Source organism: Squalius cephalus (assembly GCF_949319135.1).
Source record: "Squalius cephalus genome assembly, chromosome: 16".
Taxonomy (NCBI): domain Eukaryota; kingdom Metazoa; phylum Chordata; class Actinopteri; order Cypriniformes; family Leuciscidae; genus Squalius; species Squalius cephalus.
This window is the reverse complement of record NC_137137.1, coordinates 13,949,262-13,971,202: the sequence shown is the minus strand read 5'-3', so window position 1 is coordinate 13,971,202 and position 21,941 is coordinate 13,949,262. Positions and strand designations below refer to the sequence as shown.

The 21,941-nt window shown below is 36.3% G+C and overlaps 1 protein-coding gene across 1 annotated transcript in view; it reads left to right on the top strand.

The window, feature by feature from the left end:
* The window catches only part of prex1 (phosphatidylinositol-3,4,5-trisphosphate-dependent Rac exchange factor 1), a 75,204-nt gene that overhangs the window by 31,635 nt on the left and 21,628 nt on the right, over positions 1 to 21,941 (top strand). The window contains exons 10-18 of the mRNA XM_079897476.1: positions 2,909 to 3,056; positions 9,206 to 9,306; positions 10,532 to 10,635; positions 11,199 to 11,248; positions 12,858 to 12,933; positions 13,371 to 13,443; positions 15,368 to 15,510; positions 17,145 to 17,237; positions 21,502 to 21,650. Of these exons, the coding sequence (XP_079753602.1) occupies positions 2,909 to 3,056; positions 9,206 to 9,306; positions 10,532 to 10,635; positions 11,199 to 11,248; positions 12,858 to 12,933; positions 13,371 to 13,443; positions 15,368 to 15,510; positions 17,145 to 17,237; positions 21,502 to 21,650 (937 nt within the window). The remainder of the gene's footprint in view (positions 1 to 2,908; positions 3,057 to 9,205; positions 9,307 to 10,531; positions 10,636 to 11,198; positions 11,249 to 12,857; positions 12,934 to 13,370; positions 13,444 to 15,367; positions 15,511 to 17,144; positions 17,238 to 21,501; positions 21,651 to 21,941) is intronic.

Below are 21,941 nucleotides of genomic sequence, written 5' to 3'. Positions count from 1 at the left end.
CAATGAAATCAAATCAAATGAAATCAAATCAATCAAACAAAGTCATTACCAAATTTCGGATACATGATGCAACTCCAGTAGGCTGTCAATTTAACATATTTTTACAATTTAACATTTGGTAAATATTTATTGTGTAAGTAATAATGTTAAAATTAACTAATTTAATATTTTTTAATAATTAATCAATTGCCAGTGCTAGTCACAATGTTTAGTAAAGAATAATTATTGGATTAAATGATTGTCAAAGCAATTATTTATACCTCCTAATGTATAACAATGAGCCCATTTCCACTGTGCTTTGTATTTTAGCATCCTGCAATTTGCTGTACCTAATATGTTTTTATGTGGATTTTTTCTTCTGTTCTGTTGCGAAATGGAACACCTGTCCTTTGCTGGACACCTGTTCTTGTTATCTCTTCTTTTGAGGCCTGTGTGATGTACTACAGGGTTGTTCTGATTGTTAGGTCACATGATCATAGCAGTTAAACCTCAAATATACCACAGAGCCCATTCTGATCACGGCTCTTATGTTTCAGCATAAAGTATTAGTCTGTAGGATCAGCTTACCAGTGTCCAAGGCAAAGTCCTCAGCCAAAGTATTATAATGCGGTGCACGTTGGCGGTAGAGCGAGAGAGTCACTTTTATGCTGAGATGCCAGATGAAAGCAGAAGTTTTATGGTGCGTATCAGGTTTCCAACGTTTGAAATCGGAGCCCATTCCAACAGGTGCCACATCAGTCACACCTCTCTGACCGTCCGAGTCTTCAGCCAGCACCCACTCGTTTCTCTATACAAAGACGTTGTTGAATTACACATCTCGATTAATATTTGACGTGCAAATGTGCCTCCGATTCAGAAATTCTGATCATCTGAATTCTAAGACTAGAAAAATATTTCTCTCAAGTACCCAAACACAAACTTGAATAATGCATTGCAAAGGAACGGTTCTGTTGAGCATGCTTACATACTCAATAAAGCTGTTGATACCTTCAAATAATAATTTTAAATAATTAACTAAATAATGTTTTAATAATTTTAAATAATTCAAAATTACATTTTAAATATACATTTTAAATACATTTATTTAAATTTATGCAAATTAAATTCAATTTTTAGCTAAAAAAGCAAGTGAACATTCTTTAAAGTTATTCTTGCATTCGTCCGTTTCATGTTGGTGTGCACTGATTGAAATCGGCAGTTCAAAATGAGGACAAAAACAGGAAGATTTGGGGTTTGAAATGAAGGTCTGCTCATTTCTAAAATTGCCATTCAGCATCAGAGCTTCTGATGCCAAGGTGGAAATTACGCGTCAGCAGGGTCATTTTTGAGGAGCCATTTTTAATGATGTGTTGCCTCTTTCCTGAGACTTGATTGAATTGGAGCCACGTACAGCTGCCACGAACACCTCCTCAAAAAAGTCTTTGTGAGCACGAGCTGCAGCTGCCGGTGGCTTCCCTCTCTCTGGGCTCTCAGACACAGTAAAGAGCTCTGAATGAGAGCCATGCCAGCTGCCGCCACATCTGAGCACGCTTGCATCAGCTGCAATCCCATTGATACTCTCTTTAACATCACCTTTTGTTTAAATGTACGGTAAAAACCTGAATGTTTGGCTTGACTGAAGGGTTGTTTGAAGTTTTTCTTTGCATTAGGCAACAAGCAAAATGCCTCGGACGACTGACAAAGTGCTTTTTTTTTAGGCAACCTTTGCGTGAAGCTCCTGTTTCCGTTACAGCTCGACTCTGGCTGCACTGCTAATATAAACAAGGCTGTTTTCATCTGTGGCATTGCACTATTGCACAGTTTTTAGCATGCGCTTTTCTCTTCAGGTCTGTTCAGGAAACTGCAAAGTCTCTGGCAGAGGTCATTCTCTGCATCTAGAGTCGCATCTATTCTCACTTTATTAACCACTTAAGATTAACAGTTATTCTTACCACATCACTTGCTGTGACCTGGACCTGTTCTGAGTAATGTATGATAACCATTTCTTTTATTACTCAGTTCGTGTTATAGTTTAACACCATTTATTTTATTTTGTGTAAAGCATGTGGCTTATATGTCGAATGCTGATGCCAATTTTGCGACCCAGCCCTCCGCCCACCAAAACACCTCTATAGCAGAATCCATGTGAACGTGTGAACACAAACCTTATAATAAAATCAGTTAAACCAGTGTTTCCTTTCAGCCTCACCTAAACATTAACTGACACAGCAACACCCGCCACAGCTTGAAAGTAACGCTTGAGGAATAAACTGTAATTATATAGTAGAACAGTATAAAAGTCTAGTTCATCCCTCATAATTTCAGCGAATTTGCTATTATTTATTTTTTTATTAAGACATCTTGTCAAATAAGACCTTTATTATTAGATTTTACAAGAATTCAAGATTTTCAATTATCATTTGTGCACATCTGACTTGGGTTACAGGTGCAGCTGACCTTGGACATTTTTTTTTGATTTTTTTAATTTATGAAATATTTTTTCAAAAATCATTAATAAATCCATTCTTATTTAAAAAAAAAAAAAAATTTGCATTCCATTCTTATTTAAAAAATAAAATTGCATTGAATGTGACAATTTACATTTAGAATGATTTTGCAAAAAAGTTATACAGTAATACAATTAAACAATTCAGCTTTTTTTCATAAATGAGGCCTATTGATTTTATTGCTCGTAAATGTAAATATATAAACCATACTTACAAAAAAAAACAATATAGTTTAATTTTTTTTTCTTTTTTATTTGTATAAATTATTTTTACATTATGCATCTTATTACTACTATACATTATTACTACCATACATTATTATCAATAAATGTTATTGTTTAAATATGTAAAAATACACAATTCTTTTTGATTTGTCTGCTTTTATTCGGGGTTCTTGACTCTTTTATCTCATTGCTTGGCAGGTTTGAAGCTCGGGATGGAGCGTGATGCCTACGTCATGATCGCAGAGAAGGGAGAGAAGCTGTACCATATGATGATGACCAAGAGCCGCCACCTCATCAAAGATCGACGCAGGAAACTCACCATTGTACCCAAATGCTTCTTGGGAAAGTAAGTTTTGAGCATTATGTAATGTATTTTAGAGATTCTTGTCCAGACTAATGGGTTCTCCTTACTGACCGGTCAATTCCCAAGCCAGTGATTGGCTCAGTCCGCGCTGAGTGTGACACCTTCCCTCGGCTGCTTTGACGCCATCTGACTGTCTCCTGAATATCTTGCAAGTCATCCTAATCCAAGAGGCCCCTGTATGAATGAAAATGCATGCGCACACACATACACACTTACTTAGCGCTTGTAAATGCTTTCCCAAGCTCACTGCCAAGCACCCCATTGGACACAGACATTCCCAGCGAAAAAAAAAAAAAACCTTCATTAGAGAGAAATCTGCATTCAGTCTCTCTCTCTTTTTCTCTCTGTGCATCTCTCTTCATTTTTCTCTCTCTCTTTCTTTCTGTCGCTCGCTCACCCAGTCTTTCAACACCATGAATGAACAATGAGTGCTATGTACGCCATTAAACTTCCAAATACAGTGTGTGTGTGTGTGTTTGGGAGTTGAGAGGAGAGATTCCTCACACCAATTAAAATTCTCTTTTTGCACTGCATTAGTAGATAAGGAGAAAAAAGCACTGTCCTGTGGTCCATTTAAAGAGATTATATTGATGCAATCTCATTTAAAAGGCCGCAAAAATTCACAAGTTCAGATATGAGCCTCATTTGGTGGTTTATAAATCGGAAGGGCCTTGCTGCTGAGCAGTGTTGGGAATAAGAAACTCAAAGTAGCAATGCTGCTAACTTAACTACATATTTCAGTTGCTCAGGTGCTTTAAAATAGTTTCGCTTTTTACAGTCACAAGCTGCTTTAGCCAGTGAGTAGCAATACTTTACTTCCAAAAAAAGAAGGAAAGATTCAATGGAATAGCTGAATAATTTTTAAGCTCAATAGTTCATTGAAGCTTGAATGCTGCTGTTCCATTTTTCCAACTCAATTATAAACATTTTAAAGTCTCCCAGTTTTATTTCATTTAAAATGATCTGTTTAAGTTACATAAAATATGAGTCTGACTGAGATTCTCAGTTTTTTTTTTGTGTCTGATTAATTACTGCTGATTACAAACAGCAGTTTCATTTGATGTTGTGAATTTTAAACGAATTTCCCTCTTAAATGGCTTCAATGTAGTTAGCTGCTTTACGTCAGAATCTTGTTAGGTAGCTTTTTTTTCTTCAAAAGGCTATCTTGACTGTAGTTGAAATACATTTGAAGTAGCACTTCCGCTGAAGTGGCTTAAAAGCAAACAGTCGCTGGCCTCACAGCCTCAGCTGTGCTGTTGTTGTCCTGTCAACACCTGACTGGATACATTTCGCATGGCTCCCTCAGAACACAATTATTCAAGCGTTTCAGCCTCGGTGGTCCAGGTGAAAGCAGCTGTGATTGGCTCTGTTGTTCGCTGGCTTGCGCATCCTTCTCAGAATAAAACACAATCCCACTCCTTCCAAGAACAGCCGAGCAGTTCAGCTGTTAATGTGGACAAACGCTCTGCTACTGCTCAGACTCTGGCTCTTTCTCTCATCTCTGGCTATTTCTTGAGCCACTATTGATTTATTTTTCCCCATTGTGCTAAGTAAATTTCCCCAATTTACTTCAAAATATGGTGAGATTTTGATCCGTACATCATCACAAGTTCTGAAGTACTGTTGAGAGATTTCATTTATGCATTTAAACTTACAGCAATGACCTAAAGCAAAGATTTATTGGTGTGGTAAAAAGCTTTAAATGGCCAAAGCAGTGAAGGAATGTTTCTGGTTATTTACAACTTAAGCTCTATTGAAATCATCTGCTTTCTATATTCACAGAAAATCATTTTGACTCGTTCATAAGTTTGCAAAATCAAGTTGCATTTATGAGACAAGGATAAAATCACTTGCTATCCTTGTCCAGTTATTCAACTCATGTCGTGAACCGATAAATCCTGTCATTTTAGCATAGTACTTGCAAGGATACAAAAAAGGACAGTTTAGATGGTTGAATGATGGGGTGAAAATGGTAATGCATAACTAGAAATTCATCCATTCAGAACAGTTTTTTACACTTAATATAAGTGCTATTACAGAAATGCAAGCCTCACAATTCTGATTTTATACCCATAATCTTCTAAGTACATTTTTGTAAACATGCATATATTTATTATATTTATTTATTTATTTATTTTACAAACTGAGGGACAAGTCAAAAATTATTTTCTGTGGTAATTGAGCTTGTATTTAATATTACTTCAATATCTCATTATATCATTCTCTGTCACACTCACACATACAGTACATGCATAATACAGGACAGATATTGATACAAGCGTACGAAAATTCTCACACGCATCTACAGCATGTGAGAGTGCTCTGTGTGCGCTAGCTGTGGAGAATATTAATGAGTTACATAAACACTAATTAATTCACCCCAGGGACGCCCACCTCCACCCCTTCCCTTTCCTGCCAATCTGAATTAGAGACTTATGTAATCACAGCAGACTCACTGTCTGTTTCATTTCACTGCTCTCTTTCATGGGCCGGACTGCCCTCTCCTCTGTGAACTTCCTCTGCAGAACTGCACATAAAGGCTTTGGAAGTAGTCTGTAAGATCTCCACATAACCCACATAACCACATCATAAACATTTATTGTTTGCATTTTGTATGAAAGGCTTGATTATGTGATTACTATCCTTTTATTGACATTGTCATCTCTCTTTTTTTTTTTTTTTTTTTTTGTTGTGGTCAAAGCAGCAGCTAGAACCTTTTTTTATATTTGTTCACATTCTCCTCTTTTGTGGTAGCATTATTTTTCTGCTATAAAACTTTGTGTTTGATATTGTAATTGCAAAGACCACAAACTTGACACAATGGCTGCAAATCCCAGCCACTGCTTAGATGTACACATGCATTTTTGCTAATAACTCTGGAACCGTATGAGCTGCATTCCTCTTCCACCATGTTGAATTGATTGAAAACCCTTTCAAAATAATTCTAGGCTAATTTCAAACTGTGCCTTTGTCCGATTCGCATAAGATTTTACTATGTACCATCTAAAACCCCTTGAGATAAAACATTATGTGTGGCCCAGAAGACTATTTGACCTATAGTTTCTGAATGCAATGTCTAGCTGTAATAAAACTTGGGCATCAGCATGTCAAATGTTGTACAAAAGTCTTAAAATATAAGAAAAATGTGCACTTGTTTCAGGAATTTGACATTTACCACCAAAACACAGAATCCAAATCTATTATTCACAACTGTGCTCATTTTTTGACAGGGACAATTAAGTGCTGCTTTTTTTTGTAAAATATCTGTGGTTAACACAAGCTCAAGATTTTTTTTCACGTTTTAATATACAACATAAAATACAGCTGTAATATCCCACTTGTGATTTTTACTTATCTAAAAAAAGGTGTTTCCTACATTTAGATTTAGATTTATTTCAGTATTTAGGTTTCAAATTTCATAAGATTATCATGATTTACAAAATGTATAAGAATCATACACTTTTGTTAGTCACTTACCTTATTTTCTGCAATAATCCAAAAGGCAATGGAAAAATCGGACAGATATTGATACAAGCGTAAGAAAATTCTCACAAGAGAGCTCTGTGTGCATTAGCTGTGGAGAATATTAATGAGTTACATAAACTAATTAATTCACCCCATTTGTGAAGTTTATATTGATGTACAAAACGTGTGAAAATCATACACTTTTGTTAGTCACTGAGCTTATTTTCTGCAATAATCCAAAAAGGCAATGGAAAAATCTTATTTGGTTTCTGTCGAGGGAACCAGGTTGATGCGAAACTTCCGGGTTGGCCTAAGTTCGTTGTATTATCTAGTAATCTGTATCCCTGTGAAGTTTTTGACTGTGAAGGGTAATGACTTATCAAGGTTAAGTATTTTAAAAGAGTTCATGAAGTTGTGCATGTGGTCAGCTGATTTGAAGGAGATGTAGAGGGCAGAGCAGTTGTGTAGTCAGGTGAGATATGAATGTCTTACTATATTGGGTGAATGTGGGGTGCCTTCTCTTCCTGCTCCATCTGTTAACCCATCCTTTCATCCGACCCCTCTACCTTCGCTGTTGTCGTTCAACATTTCAAGGACACACACACCCTTCTCACATTCCCTGTAAGGCGTCATAACTGTTTACACATTGCTTATTTCTGTCCCTGAATCTAATGGGATTTACAGTTTCTCACGCAGCAGTCACACACATACAGTCACACACAACGTTGGAGTCGCCATTAAACCACCTCAGACTTGCAATTACTAATAAATTCCTCCTCTGCTTTCTTCAGAAGTAGTTAATCATTTTATTACTATTCTTGCCATTTTCATTTGACTGTTGACTAGCTAAAGTCAAGTTGTAGCAAACTATGTATGTATGCATGTATATATGTGTATATATGTGTGTATGTTATTAGATAAAAATACAGTAAAAACATTAATACTGTGAAATATTAAAATATATTTATTCCTGGGATGGCATAGATTATTCAGTCATTATTCCAGTCTTCATTGTCACTGTGATCCTTCAGATATCATGCTTAATATTATGATTGTGTTCTTATTAAAATAATACGTTTGTTCTCATTGGCCCTCATTTATCAAAAGTGCGTACACCAAATTTCCAGCGTACACCTGGCGTACACCCAAAACCACGGTGACTTTGAGATTTATCAATATGGACGTTGGCGTACGGCACGCTCAAATCCTACGCCAGCTCAGGAGGTGGTGTACGCACGTTTTGAGTGCGGGAATGCGCAGAAAAACAATTCCTAACACCACAAAACGCACTGACAAACTAAAAGATATGATATATTATGACCCACTGTAAAAAAACAACAACATAGTAATTATAAACTTCAGTGTTTATTTTTGTGCAACATGGACTTCAATGTTTAATTTGTGTGATTTTACCAAAGCATTTGATTTGTAGGCATATGTACTCCTTAAGTTGCGAGCCTGTGCGCTTTACCTGACGTTTCAAGCCTTGTTTATACTTTCGCCTGGCTCCGCAGCGCGAGTCTCCGCAGACTGCGCGCGCACCTCCCCAAACGGACGAGGCGTTTATACTCGACGCGCTCGCCGTTGTACTATTCTTTGAAACGATGGTTAGGCCAGGGTTAGCCCTGGCAGATGTGCTGGGTTTAGTAATGACAGGCTTTCAATGACCAAAAAAATAATTCAGACTGACAAAATAATAAAAATGACATTCTTCTTCTTTTAAATAATAATAATAATAATACAAATAATAATAACGACATTCTTCTTCTAAATAACAATAAGCGTCATTAATAATAAAAATCTAGAAATCAATTTTGTTTCTTTCCACTTCCCTGGTTTCGCTTTCTCTTTCTCAAAGAAGTTTCTCTTCTTTGCCGTCTTCCGTGTGTCCATGGCGTAAAATGAGGGCGTGGGGGGAGCGGAGACTTGAATATATAGGGGCGTGTTATTCTAATGACGATCGTTTTCAGCCGCGGCATTTATCAAGGGCAGGTATTGCGTACACCTGTATTTCAAAGGTACGCACAGCTTCATAAATCAGGCGATGAGAGGAGTGTAAGCATAATCTTACGCCAATATATACGCCCGTTTCTACGCAAGAATGATAAATGAGGGCCATTGTCTGTGTTGAAAACAGTTGTGCTGCTTAATATTTTTGTGGAAACCATGATGCATTGTTTTTAGGACTCTTTGAAGAATAGAATGTTCAAAAGAACAGCATTTATTGTAAATAACATTATAAATATATTTTCTGTAACCTATGATCAATTTAACGCATCCCTACTAAAAATGTTTTTTTACTGCCACCAAACTATGCTCTATATATGTAAAAAAATCTAAATTAAGATATAATTATATATTGTTAGATATAAACAAAATGCGTGTGTGTATATAGACAAATAGAGCCCTTTTTCAAAACTAAAGCTATATGTGAACCCTGGTGTTTGAACTTTTAAGACCTTAACAGAGTGGAATGCAGCATGATATCATCTTGATTTGTGTCCTTTGTGAACTTTTTACCAGTTCTGACCAGTCACTCTAAAGGATTGAGTGAATCCAAGTTCCCAAGTACCTTTGACTAGTGGCTCATAAATCCCTTCTTTAGCATGTGTGGAGTGTTGTGTTATGTGCAGACTGATACAACTGTTGTCTCTGTGTGTCCTCAGTGAATTTGTCTCATGGCTCTTGGAGAGTGGAGAGATCAGTAAGGCTGAGGAGGGAATCAACCTGGGTCAAGCTCTCCTGGAGAACGGCATCATCCATCATGGTAAGAGAATGTTCTCCCTTTAAAGAACTATGGTATTACCTTGATTTATTGGACATGGACCATGGTAATATCATGGTATTATTTTGGACTTTTTTAAGGTGCTATGTAAATGTGAATATAGTAAATACCATGGGAATATCATTTGATCCTGGGATGTGTAAAATTCACATATTTTTAAAATCGAACAGTTGGTTGGTTGCATGAACAGCTTGTTGACTAATCGGTCAACATACTGGACGCCCTAAATAATTAGGCTAAAAATCAACCATTGTGTGACCCATCACTGTACCTTGGTAACTCCAAAGTGTTATTTGTAAGTGTCATTACTTCATTAAAATCTATTATTCTTTCTCTCAAGTGTTTTCGTTTTTTTGTGTGTGTCTCTCTTTCTTTTCCTCTTTTAACCTCATTCACCCCCATTTTTTTCATCAACATGTTTTTTTGTATTGCTTGGTTTCATTACCACAATTCAACTGTTTTGCCATGTTATGTTTTTTTTTAAAATATAAATCTATTATTCTTTCTCTCAGTGTTTTCTTTTTGAATCTCTAATCTTTTCCTCTTTTAACCTCATACCCCCTTAGATTTCATCAACATGTTTTTGTGTATTGCTTGGTTTCATCGCCAAAATTAAATTGTTGTCCATGTTCTGTTTTTTTTATACAGTCTTGGCAAATTAACCACAATCCATTAACTGTTTATACAAACGTTGGACTGTTAAAAATCACTATTTGACATATTTACTCTTTATAAATCTGGCACGTACTGTCTCTTGTTGGCCAGCACTCACTGAGATCCCCTACAGATGATCGGCAGTCTGGATAGTAACATGACATGAAATGCTGGTAGAGAACATTCTTCTGAATAATTCATGAGGTGCAGTGTTTGCCTGAGATTTGGGGAGCATCATACCTCTACATTACAGCCAGGCGATTGTGACAGTGAAAACTGTAAACACCAGAAGTGATTGGAGTGATGAATCCAAGTATAAGGGCTCAGGCAGTCAATCAATAATAATGGTGGCAGCATTCAAGGAGAAGTCAAACAGGCTGTTGTGTAGCAATGGCACTCACTCACTTCGATTCATCACCACAGTGAGAGAAACAAATCACCGCATCACAACATAAGCTCAGCTACATCTCAGTGGTGTTATGTTTGAGGTAAAGTTTAGCGTTTAAGCATGACATAACATTTAATTGTCTGTGTCTGTGTTTTTTTACCATAGTGTCAGATAAGCACCAGTTCAAGAACGAGCAGGTGTTGTATCGCTTCCGTTACGATGACGGCACTTATAAAGCCAGGAGTGAAATGGAGGACATCATCTCAAAGGTATTTTACCCTAGAATACTGGCTGAAAACAATATTTACCTCATCTTATCTATCCCATAGCTAAATATTCTTTTTTTTTTGTGATGAGCTCAGATGGTGGACAAAATGAAATAAATAAATAAAAAATGATTAAAAAGTTCAGAATAATTAAAAATTCAGTATTCTACTCAATTTGTGTGTTTGTGTCATGTATTTTTATCCGTCTTAGAATATCATATTGTGACATTAGCTTAGCAACATGCTAACATCAAAATCTATTGGAATAAATTGTGATTCAAGTGTCTTATACAGTATGCTGTTTGTGCCTATGTAGAGTGATTCAAATCAGTCAGTTATGAGGTTCCATTCCCAGGTGGCTCACTAAGTTTTGGTCAATTGAAACCAGTCAGTTTATAGATTGAAGTCAACAGAATCTTGAGTTGAGTGCATTTGATACATCTTGTTAAACAATTGTGTCAACACATCAATTAAGAGGTGATTCCAGAAGGACAACAGTAAATGAAATGCATAGAGATGCAGCTGTCGGTGCAATTGTTTTAAATAAGTGTATGTGTGTCCTGCAGGGAGTGAGACTTTACTGTCGTCTCCACAGTCTCTTCACACCTGTTATCAAGTAAGTGACACATGTTTTCTGCCATACTTCACACTCAACAGACAACACTATTATTTAATTCTCACTGTCATTAAAGCAATAAGATGACTTGTATTCAAGTTTAATACAAAATCTTTTGCTAACGCCTTTTGCTTGCACATGTACAGTAGCATTACACTTCATTTATTATCTCTTTTATAATTAAATCTAATATATGCAGTTTATCCAATTTATTTAAATTAAAAAATTTTTTATAAATAACTTTATTCAATTTGATTTCAGTGTCTTAATTTCAGCTGTCTTAAATGATGCGATGTGCTTGTTTGTCTTTCATGGATTCACCTTGACCAGCTGCACACATTGTCTCTGTGTGTATAAGTGTGTGTGCGTGTGTGAGGATTGCAGAGTCGTATTGCTTTTCTGTCACCTATCACCTTTGATGCCTCACATAAAGAGTAAGGAGGGGCCATTGAACTGCATTTGGGACCAACTCTGATCTCAGATCCAAAAATTAACTAACATGTTGGTTACTTGCCCTTTAGCAGATGCTTTTCATCTTTTTAAGCGACTTACAGTCCAGGTCACTAATTACACTACACTAATTGCTAGGACAGACCACCCTGGAGCAGTCTGGGGTCTTGGGACTTAGTGGTAATAGTAGATCTCAGTGAATAGAAGATATTTCCAGATCATTGGACTCCTTTAGCAACCTTAATTAATGTAACCTTTGCCACTTAATCAATAAATAACTGCTTTAACACAGTGATTAAATTGTAACAATCAGAAACATTTCCATTGTCATTATATCAATTATGTATGTGTGTGTACAACATATATATGCGGGTGGATTTCAGCAGTGGCGTCTAACACAGTCTCTCCTAGTAGCCATTTTGGCGGGTTGAATTTTACATACATTTTTCAATTGTAGTCTTTTAAAAAGGCATCTGAAATTAAGTGCAATGTGGTGTTGTCAAAAATTGTATATCTGAAACGCTTCCAATACTCATTTTCCGCAGAATAGATGCACGATACCAGCTGCGCTTTCTCACTCTCCCATCTCTCCGACAGCGCGTTGACTCAAACCCTCCTCCCTTCACTCACTTGTTTCATTTGCGCTGGATGAATGTTGTTGCTGTTACAGGGCTTGAATTTCGGCGTGGGATTGTTAAGTGCACGCACATAAAGCTGCCTCTCAGTTCTAAATTGATTTCTTTTCTCTGCTTATTGTGCTTAAACAGTCAAATACACAAAAAATAATGTCAAAATGCCGGTCTTGGCGAGTATTCACGTTAAAAGTCAGTTATCTTTTAAGTGAACATAAACAGTTGAGAAAGAAAACGCATGTGTAACAATATAATGGATCCGTGAGTCAAGTCTTAAAGTGACACCACCCTAATATACCTGCTGCCAAATGATAAGATAATATTAAAAATATCTATATGGCAGTTTTTCCCCATGGTATTGATGTCAAAATTGTGGCCAGTGTAAATGCTGAGTGGCTAGTAACTTTGGAAAACCACTAGCCACAGTGGCTGGTGAGCAAAAAAGTTAATGTCATATATAAATGATTCAATGTGTTGATTTGGACAGTTGTGAACATTGTTCAATTTGAAATCTTCTTTATATACAGAGACAGAGATCATCATCTGAAAACCTTCAAATCTGTTGTACCAGCTAGCAAACTGGTGGAATGGCTTGTGTCACAGGTAACATGAGGATGGACACACACACACACACACACACACACACACACACACACACACACACACACACACACACACACACACACACACACACACACACACACACACACACACACACACACACACACACACACACACACACACACACACACACACACACACACACACACACACACAGAGAGAAAGAAATATACCACTTTATTACATAAATGTAACGTACATGCTTTTTTTAACTTTCTATTTATCATTCAATTAATTATTTTTGGGTTTCTGCACACGATTTATATACTATTTCTGCTCTAATTTTTTATCTCTGATTATTTACAGTCTAATATTCACAGTTGCTCCATTTTGTCATTTCGTTCCAGACACAGAAGTCATCTAACATGGCTCACTATCTTGATTGTTTTGTGACTTTGTTCGTGATTTTCCTTCTGCAGGGTGACAGCACAAGCCGTGAAGATGCGGTGACCCTCGGTGTTGGACTCTGCAATGCTGGTTTCATGCACCACGGTCAGTCTTTATATACATATGTTGACTACTTTAAATGTTTCACTGGACTTTTTATTTTTTATTTATTTTTTTTTATTTAGCCTCATAATTTTTTATCAAAATGTCATAAACTTGATCTTCTGGTGAAATAAAAAACTTGTCTTTGGTGATGTATGCTGCCACTACTTCTGTTTCTCTCTAGTGGCATTAAATGGAATTTTCAAAAAGTAAAGATTTTGAAACGAGATTTCCTGAACACTGACCACATTAGCGGTCAGTCAGAAAATAAAACTGCTGCCATTGGTTGGTGCAATGTTGCTGTGTAGGGCTGATCAGGCTGCTCAAACAAACAGAGAAATGTTTTGATAATGCCATAGAGACACAGTGTTTATACTTTTCATGGGAACCAGACTACGTATGGCTTTCTTATAGTTGCCACTGTTTATTGAAGAAATTACACAAGTCATCTTTAAAAAAAAAACTTCATATTTTGTTATTGGTCTTCTCTGTTTGCAACACATGTTGTGTCCAGGGCAAAACTTTGAACCGTGGCGGTGTTTGTGTACGAGAGAAAGTGAAAGAGAAAGGGTTTTGACTCTGGCAGCATTAAAGCCATCTTGGAAATATAATGCAACATTAATTGTGTTTTAAAATAAAGCAATAAGCCACAATAAGCTGTTGTTTACTGTGATTTTATAACAGCTAAACGGTGTTATTAGGCACTATGTGAAGCTGTTCTAAAATCACTGTAAATCACAGCTTCACGGGGCTAATTGGCACAATGCATCTTTCCTTGTTTTGATACAAGGTTAATGTTAACTTGTGCATTGTCCCTGTTTAAATAAAATAAATCTGAATTGCTTTTATAAAACGATTGCTGCACATACCTGACAAAGTTTCAGAAAATATACACACAGCAACAATTAATGCAACAATTTATTGATGACAAATAATTATTCCGCCAAGCAATGTTGTTCATCAGCAATGTTTAGCAGAATGATTGCCAAGCAACTCACAGACACAGAAACACACAGATATAGTGGCATAGTAATTCTGATGTAATAGGTCACAGGTGTGTGTTTATACATTATTTTACAATGGCTTCGAATGTGGCTCAGCAGGTCACAATCAAGTTCTGGAACTATCCGTTTTATAATGCTAATTTAATTGCCTAGTGTTATATATCTCTTTTTTTTTTCTTTCTAAATGTATTAATTAGTGCATTAGTGTCACACACTTATTGCTTTTTTAACATCACACTCTCCATGTGTCTGCCAGAGGTCATAGTGTAGAATGGAGAGAGATAAGTGTGTTGTAGATGTAAACAGCTGTTGGAAAAACATCTGGGGCCTCTGATGGAACAGAAATTATCACAATAATGGAAAAGGACATTTTCCGATGAGATACACAAGCTCATAGACACATGCCTCCTGTCAGAGTTATAGAAGTGTTCTGCGGTCATGTCGGATCTCAACTTCCAAAACTATCCTCAACAATATTTTGCTTGGAATTCACAGACAGAACAGCCTGTCCCTACAAAGTTCCTGAACACACACACGCACACACACACACACACACACACACACACACACACACACACACACACGCACACACACACACACACATCCACACACACAGACAGACACACACCATCTTCCTGAGAGGGAAAAACTGTGCACTTGCACACACCAGACCTCCCATTAAATCCTCTTCCTTCATCCTTCACCTCAGATTTGCCCAGACATCAATCCCACAGACATCATGAGTTGTTTTAACGTGAACTGAAGGGTGATGCAATTGGCCCTCTTCACTCTGTCAAATCGTTTTGTCATCAGCAGATATGATCAGCACTGAGTTATAAGTGTTTTTTTTACCAGTTTATAAAAGTAGCAAAATGTTTATTTTTTCTTTCTCGGTTAAATTCATTTCTATCTTTGCCTTGCAGTTCTGGAGAAAAGCGAATTTAAGGATGACTCGCAGTTTTTCCGCTTCTATGCCGATGAGGAGACTGAGGGTACGAGCTCCAAGAGTAAACAGCTTCGCAGTGACTTCAAACTCATCGAGAACATCCTTGCCAAATCCATAGTGGTGAGATACAAAGACACGTACACATCAGGGGTTTCACCCCTGTGGAGAGAAGTGTTGAGGGATAACCAACTAGCAATGCCACTTACTTAACCACATTTTTCCATAGCTTGACAGTAGCTGAACTTATTTCAAAATTCAGAAGCTTTTGCATTGTACAGCATTGTACAACAAACAGCATTGTAGCTGTTTATACTGCATGTCCCTTTATAGCCCATAAGAACTAGGGCATCAAAATAATTAAAGGCTCTTTCCTGTCATTTCTCTCAAATGTAGCTTTGAATTGCAGTTTGTTTGTTTTCACTGATTCATTTGAGTCCCATTGGGAATTTATGTTATCATCTTTTTGTAGCAAAATGATAGTTCATTAATATCTGTTCTACTGTTTTAATTAGTTTTTATTAAGGTATTTAATAGTTTAAGTATAACAAATGATAATAAATCCAAAATGTAAAAATTTGCAATTTACTCCCTCAGAGAAGTTTGTATTCTTTTAATTTAGCTAAGAGGTCACAGTGTGACATATCGATCTTCAAGGGTGATACAATTTCAAGGGTCCAAGTTCACCAAACTTGAACTTTTAACACCGCACAATGCACACTTGTGTTTGCGTTTCTGGACTCCCACATTCGCATGTGAGTGAATGGAAGTCAGTGATAAAAAAAAAAGTAGTGTGACTGCTTCTTTAGGTGTATTTACTGTAGATTTACTAGTTTAGTCTTAAGATGCTATCTGAGATTCTGTTTTAATTGTAAAAAGTTTGATTTTAGTTCAATCACTCTAAATTGTGTAGCTATATCAGATTCAGATAATTTACCCTCTGACCTCACATTTATAACGCACCCACTTTTATTCATAGACACATACACATGCTACTACACGCACTCAAGCAAAACTGTCAGCAGTGCATCGACTTTCTCCTCTGTGCCAATTAAGGCCCTCCTTATCCATCAGTAATTACCCTGACCTTTACAAAATACTCTTTCATCCCTTATTGACTGACAGATTCCTCCTCCAGACCATCAAATGCATGACAATCTTGCATTCTCTCCTCTCTGTTCAGAGGCTAAGAGCTTCTCGATTTACCCTTCTCAGCCAGCCCTCTCAGACGTCACGCCACTGCAGTTTTTCAGAGAAAATAATGGTTGATGGATAGAAATAAAACAGAGGAAGACATTTACAGGGCTGGTAAACATGTTCTGCTTCAGCTCTTATATAATAAAAGCACATAAAAGCCCATCTCATGTGTAGCTGTGGAGAAATTGAGCATTATATCCCTTTATGTTCCATGATTAAGCCTTTAGCACCTGAGCTGACCTATTAGCATGCAGCTGTGGCACATATGAGCAGATTATTGTTTAGTTATTTTTAGAAGAACGGACTTAACACCTCAAACAGCTTTTTGACTAGAGGATACGTAGCTTGTTCACACGTTTGCACAAACACTGCAGCTCTCTCAGCATGGCACCAAACTGCTAAATCACAATTTGAATCCTGAAAGTTGCACGTTCTGTTCCGTGCTGTCACTTGCTGAATTTTTTTCTTAGATGCACAAATGAAATAATCATAATAACGTCCTACTCTCCTGCTAATATTGACCGTCATGATGATGCAGTTACTCTCTTGTCCCCGTACAGATCCATCCTGACGAAGAGGACTATGGGTTTGAGATCGAAGAGAAGAACAAGGCCATCGTAGTGAAGAGTGTGACCAGGGGCTCATATGCAGAGGTATGAGGTTGAGCAACCATCTTCTAAATTGAGCATTGCTGCATGCAGGTCTCAGATGTATTTTTAATTGAAGGCCAGTTTTTTTTCCACAAAATGCAATGCGCGAAAGTATTCCTCCATTCCTCTAGTTCTTCATGTTTTTCTTCCCCATATATATAACAAAAAAACTGACTGAGCTTTCCCAAAATACATGCCAATGGTTGACTTTAGTCCCACAGAGTCTGCCACATTTGGGTTTTCCCTAGTAAGCTGTGTTTTCTTTCTTATTAGGCATTTCCACCCAAATTCTGTCCATGTGTGAGCTGATAGCCTTCCATAGAGTTACAAAACCTAAACCACTGTTTTCTATCATGTTTTAATATATTCAGTGGAGTTGCAGTGTCTTTACAAGGCTGTGTCTGATCATCAGTCACATTTAGCACCGGGCCTTTGACATAATATGTTAACATTAAGGTTATATATAGATTTGGACTATGCAATTTCATAAAACCTCTCAAGAAAATGTCCCATTAATAGTTGGTAGTAGTAGTAGTAAAAAAAAAAAAAAAGTAAAAAAACAAGTCATTATCATTCTAAAATGCTGATTTGGTGCTCAAGAAACATCATCAATGTTCAAAAAGTTGTGTTGTTTAATAATTTGTGGAAACTGTTTTCAGGATGAATAGAATGTTCAGAAGAAAAGCATTTATTTGAAACAGAAATATTTTGTAACTTTAAATGTATTTGCATCCTAGCTGAATAAAATCTTTAAATAAAAATAAAAATAAATAAAAAATAAAAACTTTATATAACCATATATATATATATATATATATATATATATATATATATATATATATATATAAATTATATTTTAACCTTAAATAAAATAACTTTAAATAAAAAAAAGTAATTTTCATTCTACACTAATTGTACATTATGCCAATGATAATTGTGAGGGTTATTATTCTGAAAACAAAAACGACAGCAAAAAGCATCATATTCTGTATGCAAGATATCATTTCTTAAATTTCTCTTGATTTTGTAGTGAATAATGTCTAGGATGTTTTATTTGACTGGCTTGTGAGATTCACCCATGTAAAGGTTATATTAACTGTAGAGCATGGCGCTAGCAACACCAAGGTCATGGGTTTGATTCCTAGGGAATGCATGAACTGATAAATTATATACCTTCAATGCAATACTTTGAATGAAAGCATCTGTCAAATGCATAAATGTATATTACTATGAAAATATATCTGCATAACAGCGCATCATTTTCATGCAAAATCATTTCATGTGTGTACGTTTTATTTTATGTCTGACTTATTCACAGTCCACATGGTTTATATATATATATATATATATATATATATATATATATATATATATATATATATATATAGTGGAAAGACCAAGTGGAGTCATCCCTGTCTTGTGCCACGCTCTACTGTAATACAATCTGATAGATGTCCATTTATTTTTATCCAGTGTGGGGTTGTCTAATAATGTGTTCACCTTTCTTAAACTCTTCTTGAAGGCCAGATCTCTCAAGGACTCTTTTTGGCGTCTAACCATGGTTGTTTCCCAGGTCTTTTGTTGGACGTGTAGTGTGGAACTAATCTGATAAGTCTGCCTTTGGGGAATAAACCCTGATCATTATGTGTAATTTGATGGAGGACCTCTTCAACTCGGATGCGTTATTTTCAGTGCACAGGGTTATTTGTGTTCATGCTCTGTACAGCTCTGCCAGATATTTATGGAAGAAGATTGGTAGATAATTATGGTTAAGATCTAAACCCCCACTGATTTTATCCCCACTGTGCCTGTTAGACCTGACACAAGACATTCTGTCCATATTAAAGTGTCACACTGCTCACACAGGAGCATCAGCTGAAGATGAGAGCGTGACTGTAATGCTGATTAATACAGTGAATGAGTAGAAGTGCTGTATGTTCTGACACTTGTGTCATGGGCCGCTCAGATCTGCAGTCTTGGTCCAGGACACGCTTGCTGAATTCATTCAATCCCTCCGTCTTCACAGCTCTGCTCTCTGGAGATCAGGGAGAAGCAATTAAGCATGTCCCATCATATTCTCCACAGAGTCATCACACTTCATCTTTTTTTCTCCCCTTCTTTAAAACTTGCCCTTTCTTTCTTTCTTTCTTTCTTTCTTTCTTTCTTTCTTTCTTTCTTTCTTTCTTTCTTTCTTTCTTTCTTTCTTTCTTTCTTTCTTTCTTTGTATATGAATATATGACCTTTCTTTCTGTTTACAAAGGTTTTAGGCTGTGTAACACTATTGTACCAAATGTGTATGTTTCTTTTTCCCCCTTTTTCTTATTTGCTTCATTCTTAGTTTCTTCTTTTCGCTTCTTTTCATTTATTTCTTCTTTCCTTCCATCCTCCTCCCTCCTCCTCTTCCTTATTTCTTTCCTCTGAACTTTCTTTCCTTCCTCCTTTTCCTCTTCTCTCCTCTCCTCTCCTCTCCTCTCCTCTCCTCTCCTCTCCTCTCCTCTCCTCTCCTCTCCTCTCCTCTCCTCCTTATATTATTTTTTTTAGATTTTAGTTTATATGCACAAGTATAAAATATGTACATAAAAACAATAAAATGCAATCCAAATACTGTGCAGGGAGAGGCAGAAAACCCAAAAGGGTTATATTTGTTATTTAAAGCCTCCACCTAAACAACAAAGAAAAAAATAAACTATAAAATTAAAGAGAGAGCTAAATTACAATAACAAATAAAGAAATGTATATGAATGAATCAAGTTAATTACAACATATCAAAAACCCAAAAATAATATTTCATAATATTAAAAACATTCCATAATTTAATACCCCTAAATCTTTTTGAGTATTGACCTCTACAAGTGAGAAATTTAGGAAGATGAAAATCTGAAGATTGATAGTTAAGTAACAGTGAACCTGTAAATTTACTTTAAAATACATATTAAATTGCTCTGGAATGTTACCTTCACTTGAATATATCTTATAAATAAAAACGCATTATTGAAAAAAATTGATATCATAAATATTAAGAATTTGAAGTTTCTGAAATAAAGAAGCTGATGAAGTATATGCATTTGATTGGGTTCTAACAAAACTTTTCTGTAGGGTAGTAATGTTTTGAAATGTTGTAGGAAAAGTACTCGCCCGAACTATATTACAATATGAGCGATAACGATAAATTAAACTATAGTAAAGAGGAAGAAGACATTCTGTATTAACAAGATGCCTAACCCTCCTTATTATACCAGTAGATTTATGTATTTTTCTGCTCACGTAGTCAGCCTGTTTCCTCCAACTCAGGCTCTCGTCAACAAAAACACCCAGTAATTTTGTAGTTGACACTTGAGGTACCTCAATAGACTCTTTTTTTTTTTATATATAATTAGAGATAATTTATTTATATTAAACCAATTAGCATAAGCAATTAGACCATCATTTACATTCCTAATCAATAAATTAAAATTTGAGTGAGAGATAACCAAGGTTGTGTCATCAGCAAACATTATTGGAGTAAGAATATTTGAAACATTCGACAAATCATTTATATAAATAAGAAATAGTAAGGGTCCAAGAATGGACCCCTGAGGAACCCCAGAGAGTAATATTTCTTTGCTAGAATGCTAGATTGCTACAATCGCACGTTTTAAATTACACCTTCAAATGAACTGCTCCGTAATTTGAAATTGCTGCTTATAACTTATAAATCTCTTTTGCCATAAAGGAGTGAGTTTCTCTCAACTCTTCTGACAATCTTCTAATCCTCATTTACATAGCACTCATCTCTCTGTCTCTCTCTTTGGCCACATACACACTTTGTAGTTTCAGCAGTGGCGACCTCTAAATTATCATTCTGTTTGTGTACAGAACACGACTCTCTCCCGAAATTGCAAGATTGACACCATGGTAACCATTGCAACTTTCTGGCGTCTCGCGGACGGATCTCCAATGCGAGTTTAAATGTCATTAACAGCTAGTTGTTCAGTTTGGTTCTGTACACACTGCATAGAATTGTCACTCCTGTAAATACTTAACTCTTGTGTGTACAGAACAGGATTAACCACTACAAGATGACTTGACAACCTAATTTGTGTACGTGTAATTTGTTTACCTAATTTGTTTGTGTATGTGGCCTTTCTCTCTCTCCCTCCCTTCCACATCATCATACAAAGCAAAGAAAAGTGTTATGAATGACACCTTAATTTATTGTGTTTTTGATTGTTTTTCAGTTGGATTCTTGGTATTTCCTTTGTTTTCATGTTTTTTTTATTTTGTCCAGATGGCAGGCCTGCAGTCGGGAAGAAAGATCTACTCCATTAATGAGGACCTGGTCTTCCTGAGGTCCTTTTCAGAGGTGGAGACCATGATCAACCAGTCCTTCTGTATACGCCGCTCCCTCAGACTGCTGGTGGCCACCAAGAACAAAGAGTGAGTCCTCGTACATGGTAGAAATCAGATACTTACGCATCGACGTGTTAAATGTAGCCAGGCACAGTGTAAAAGGACACTACTGGTGTTAGAGTTACATGCAGGAGAGCTGCACATTGCAAAACTGTTGTTTTCAAAAGAGAATTCATTAATATTTAAACGAATGCCGGCACTTCTTGTTACTTAGAGTAGACACTGTTATGTGTCCCTAACAATTATATCCATGAAAAACACTCTTGCTCATGTCATAGTTTTTAAATAAAAGGGACAAAAAAAGCCTAGCTTATGTGT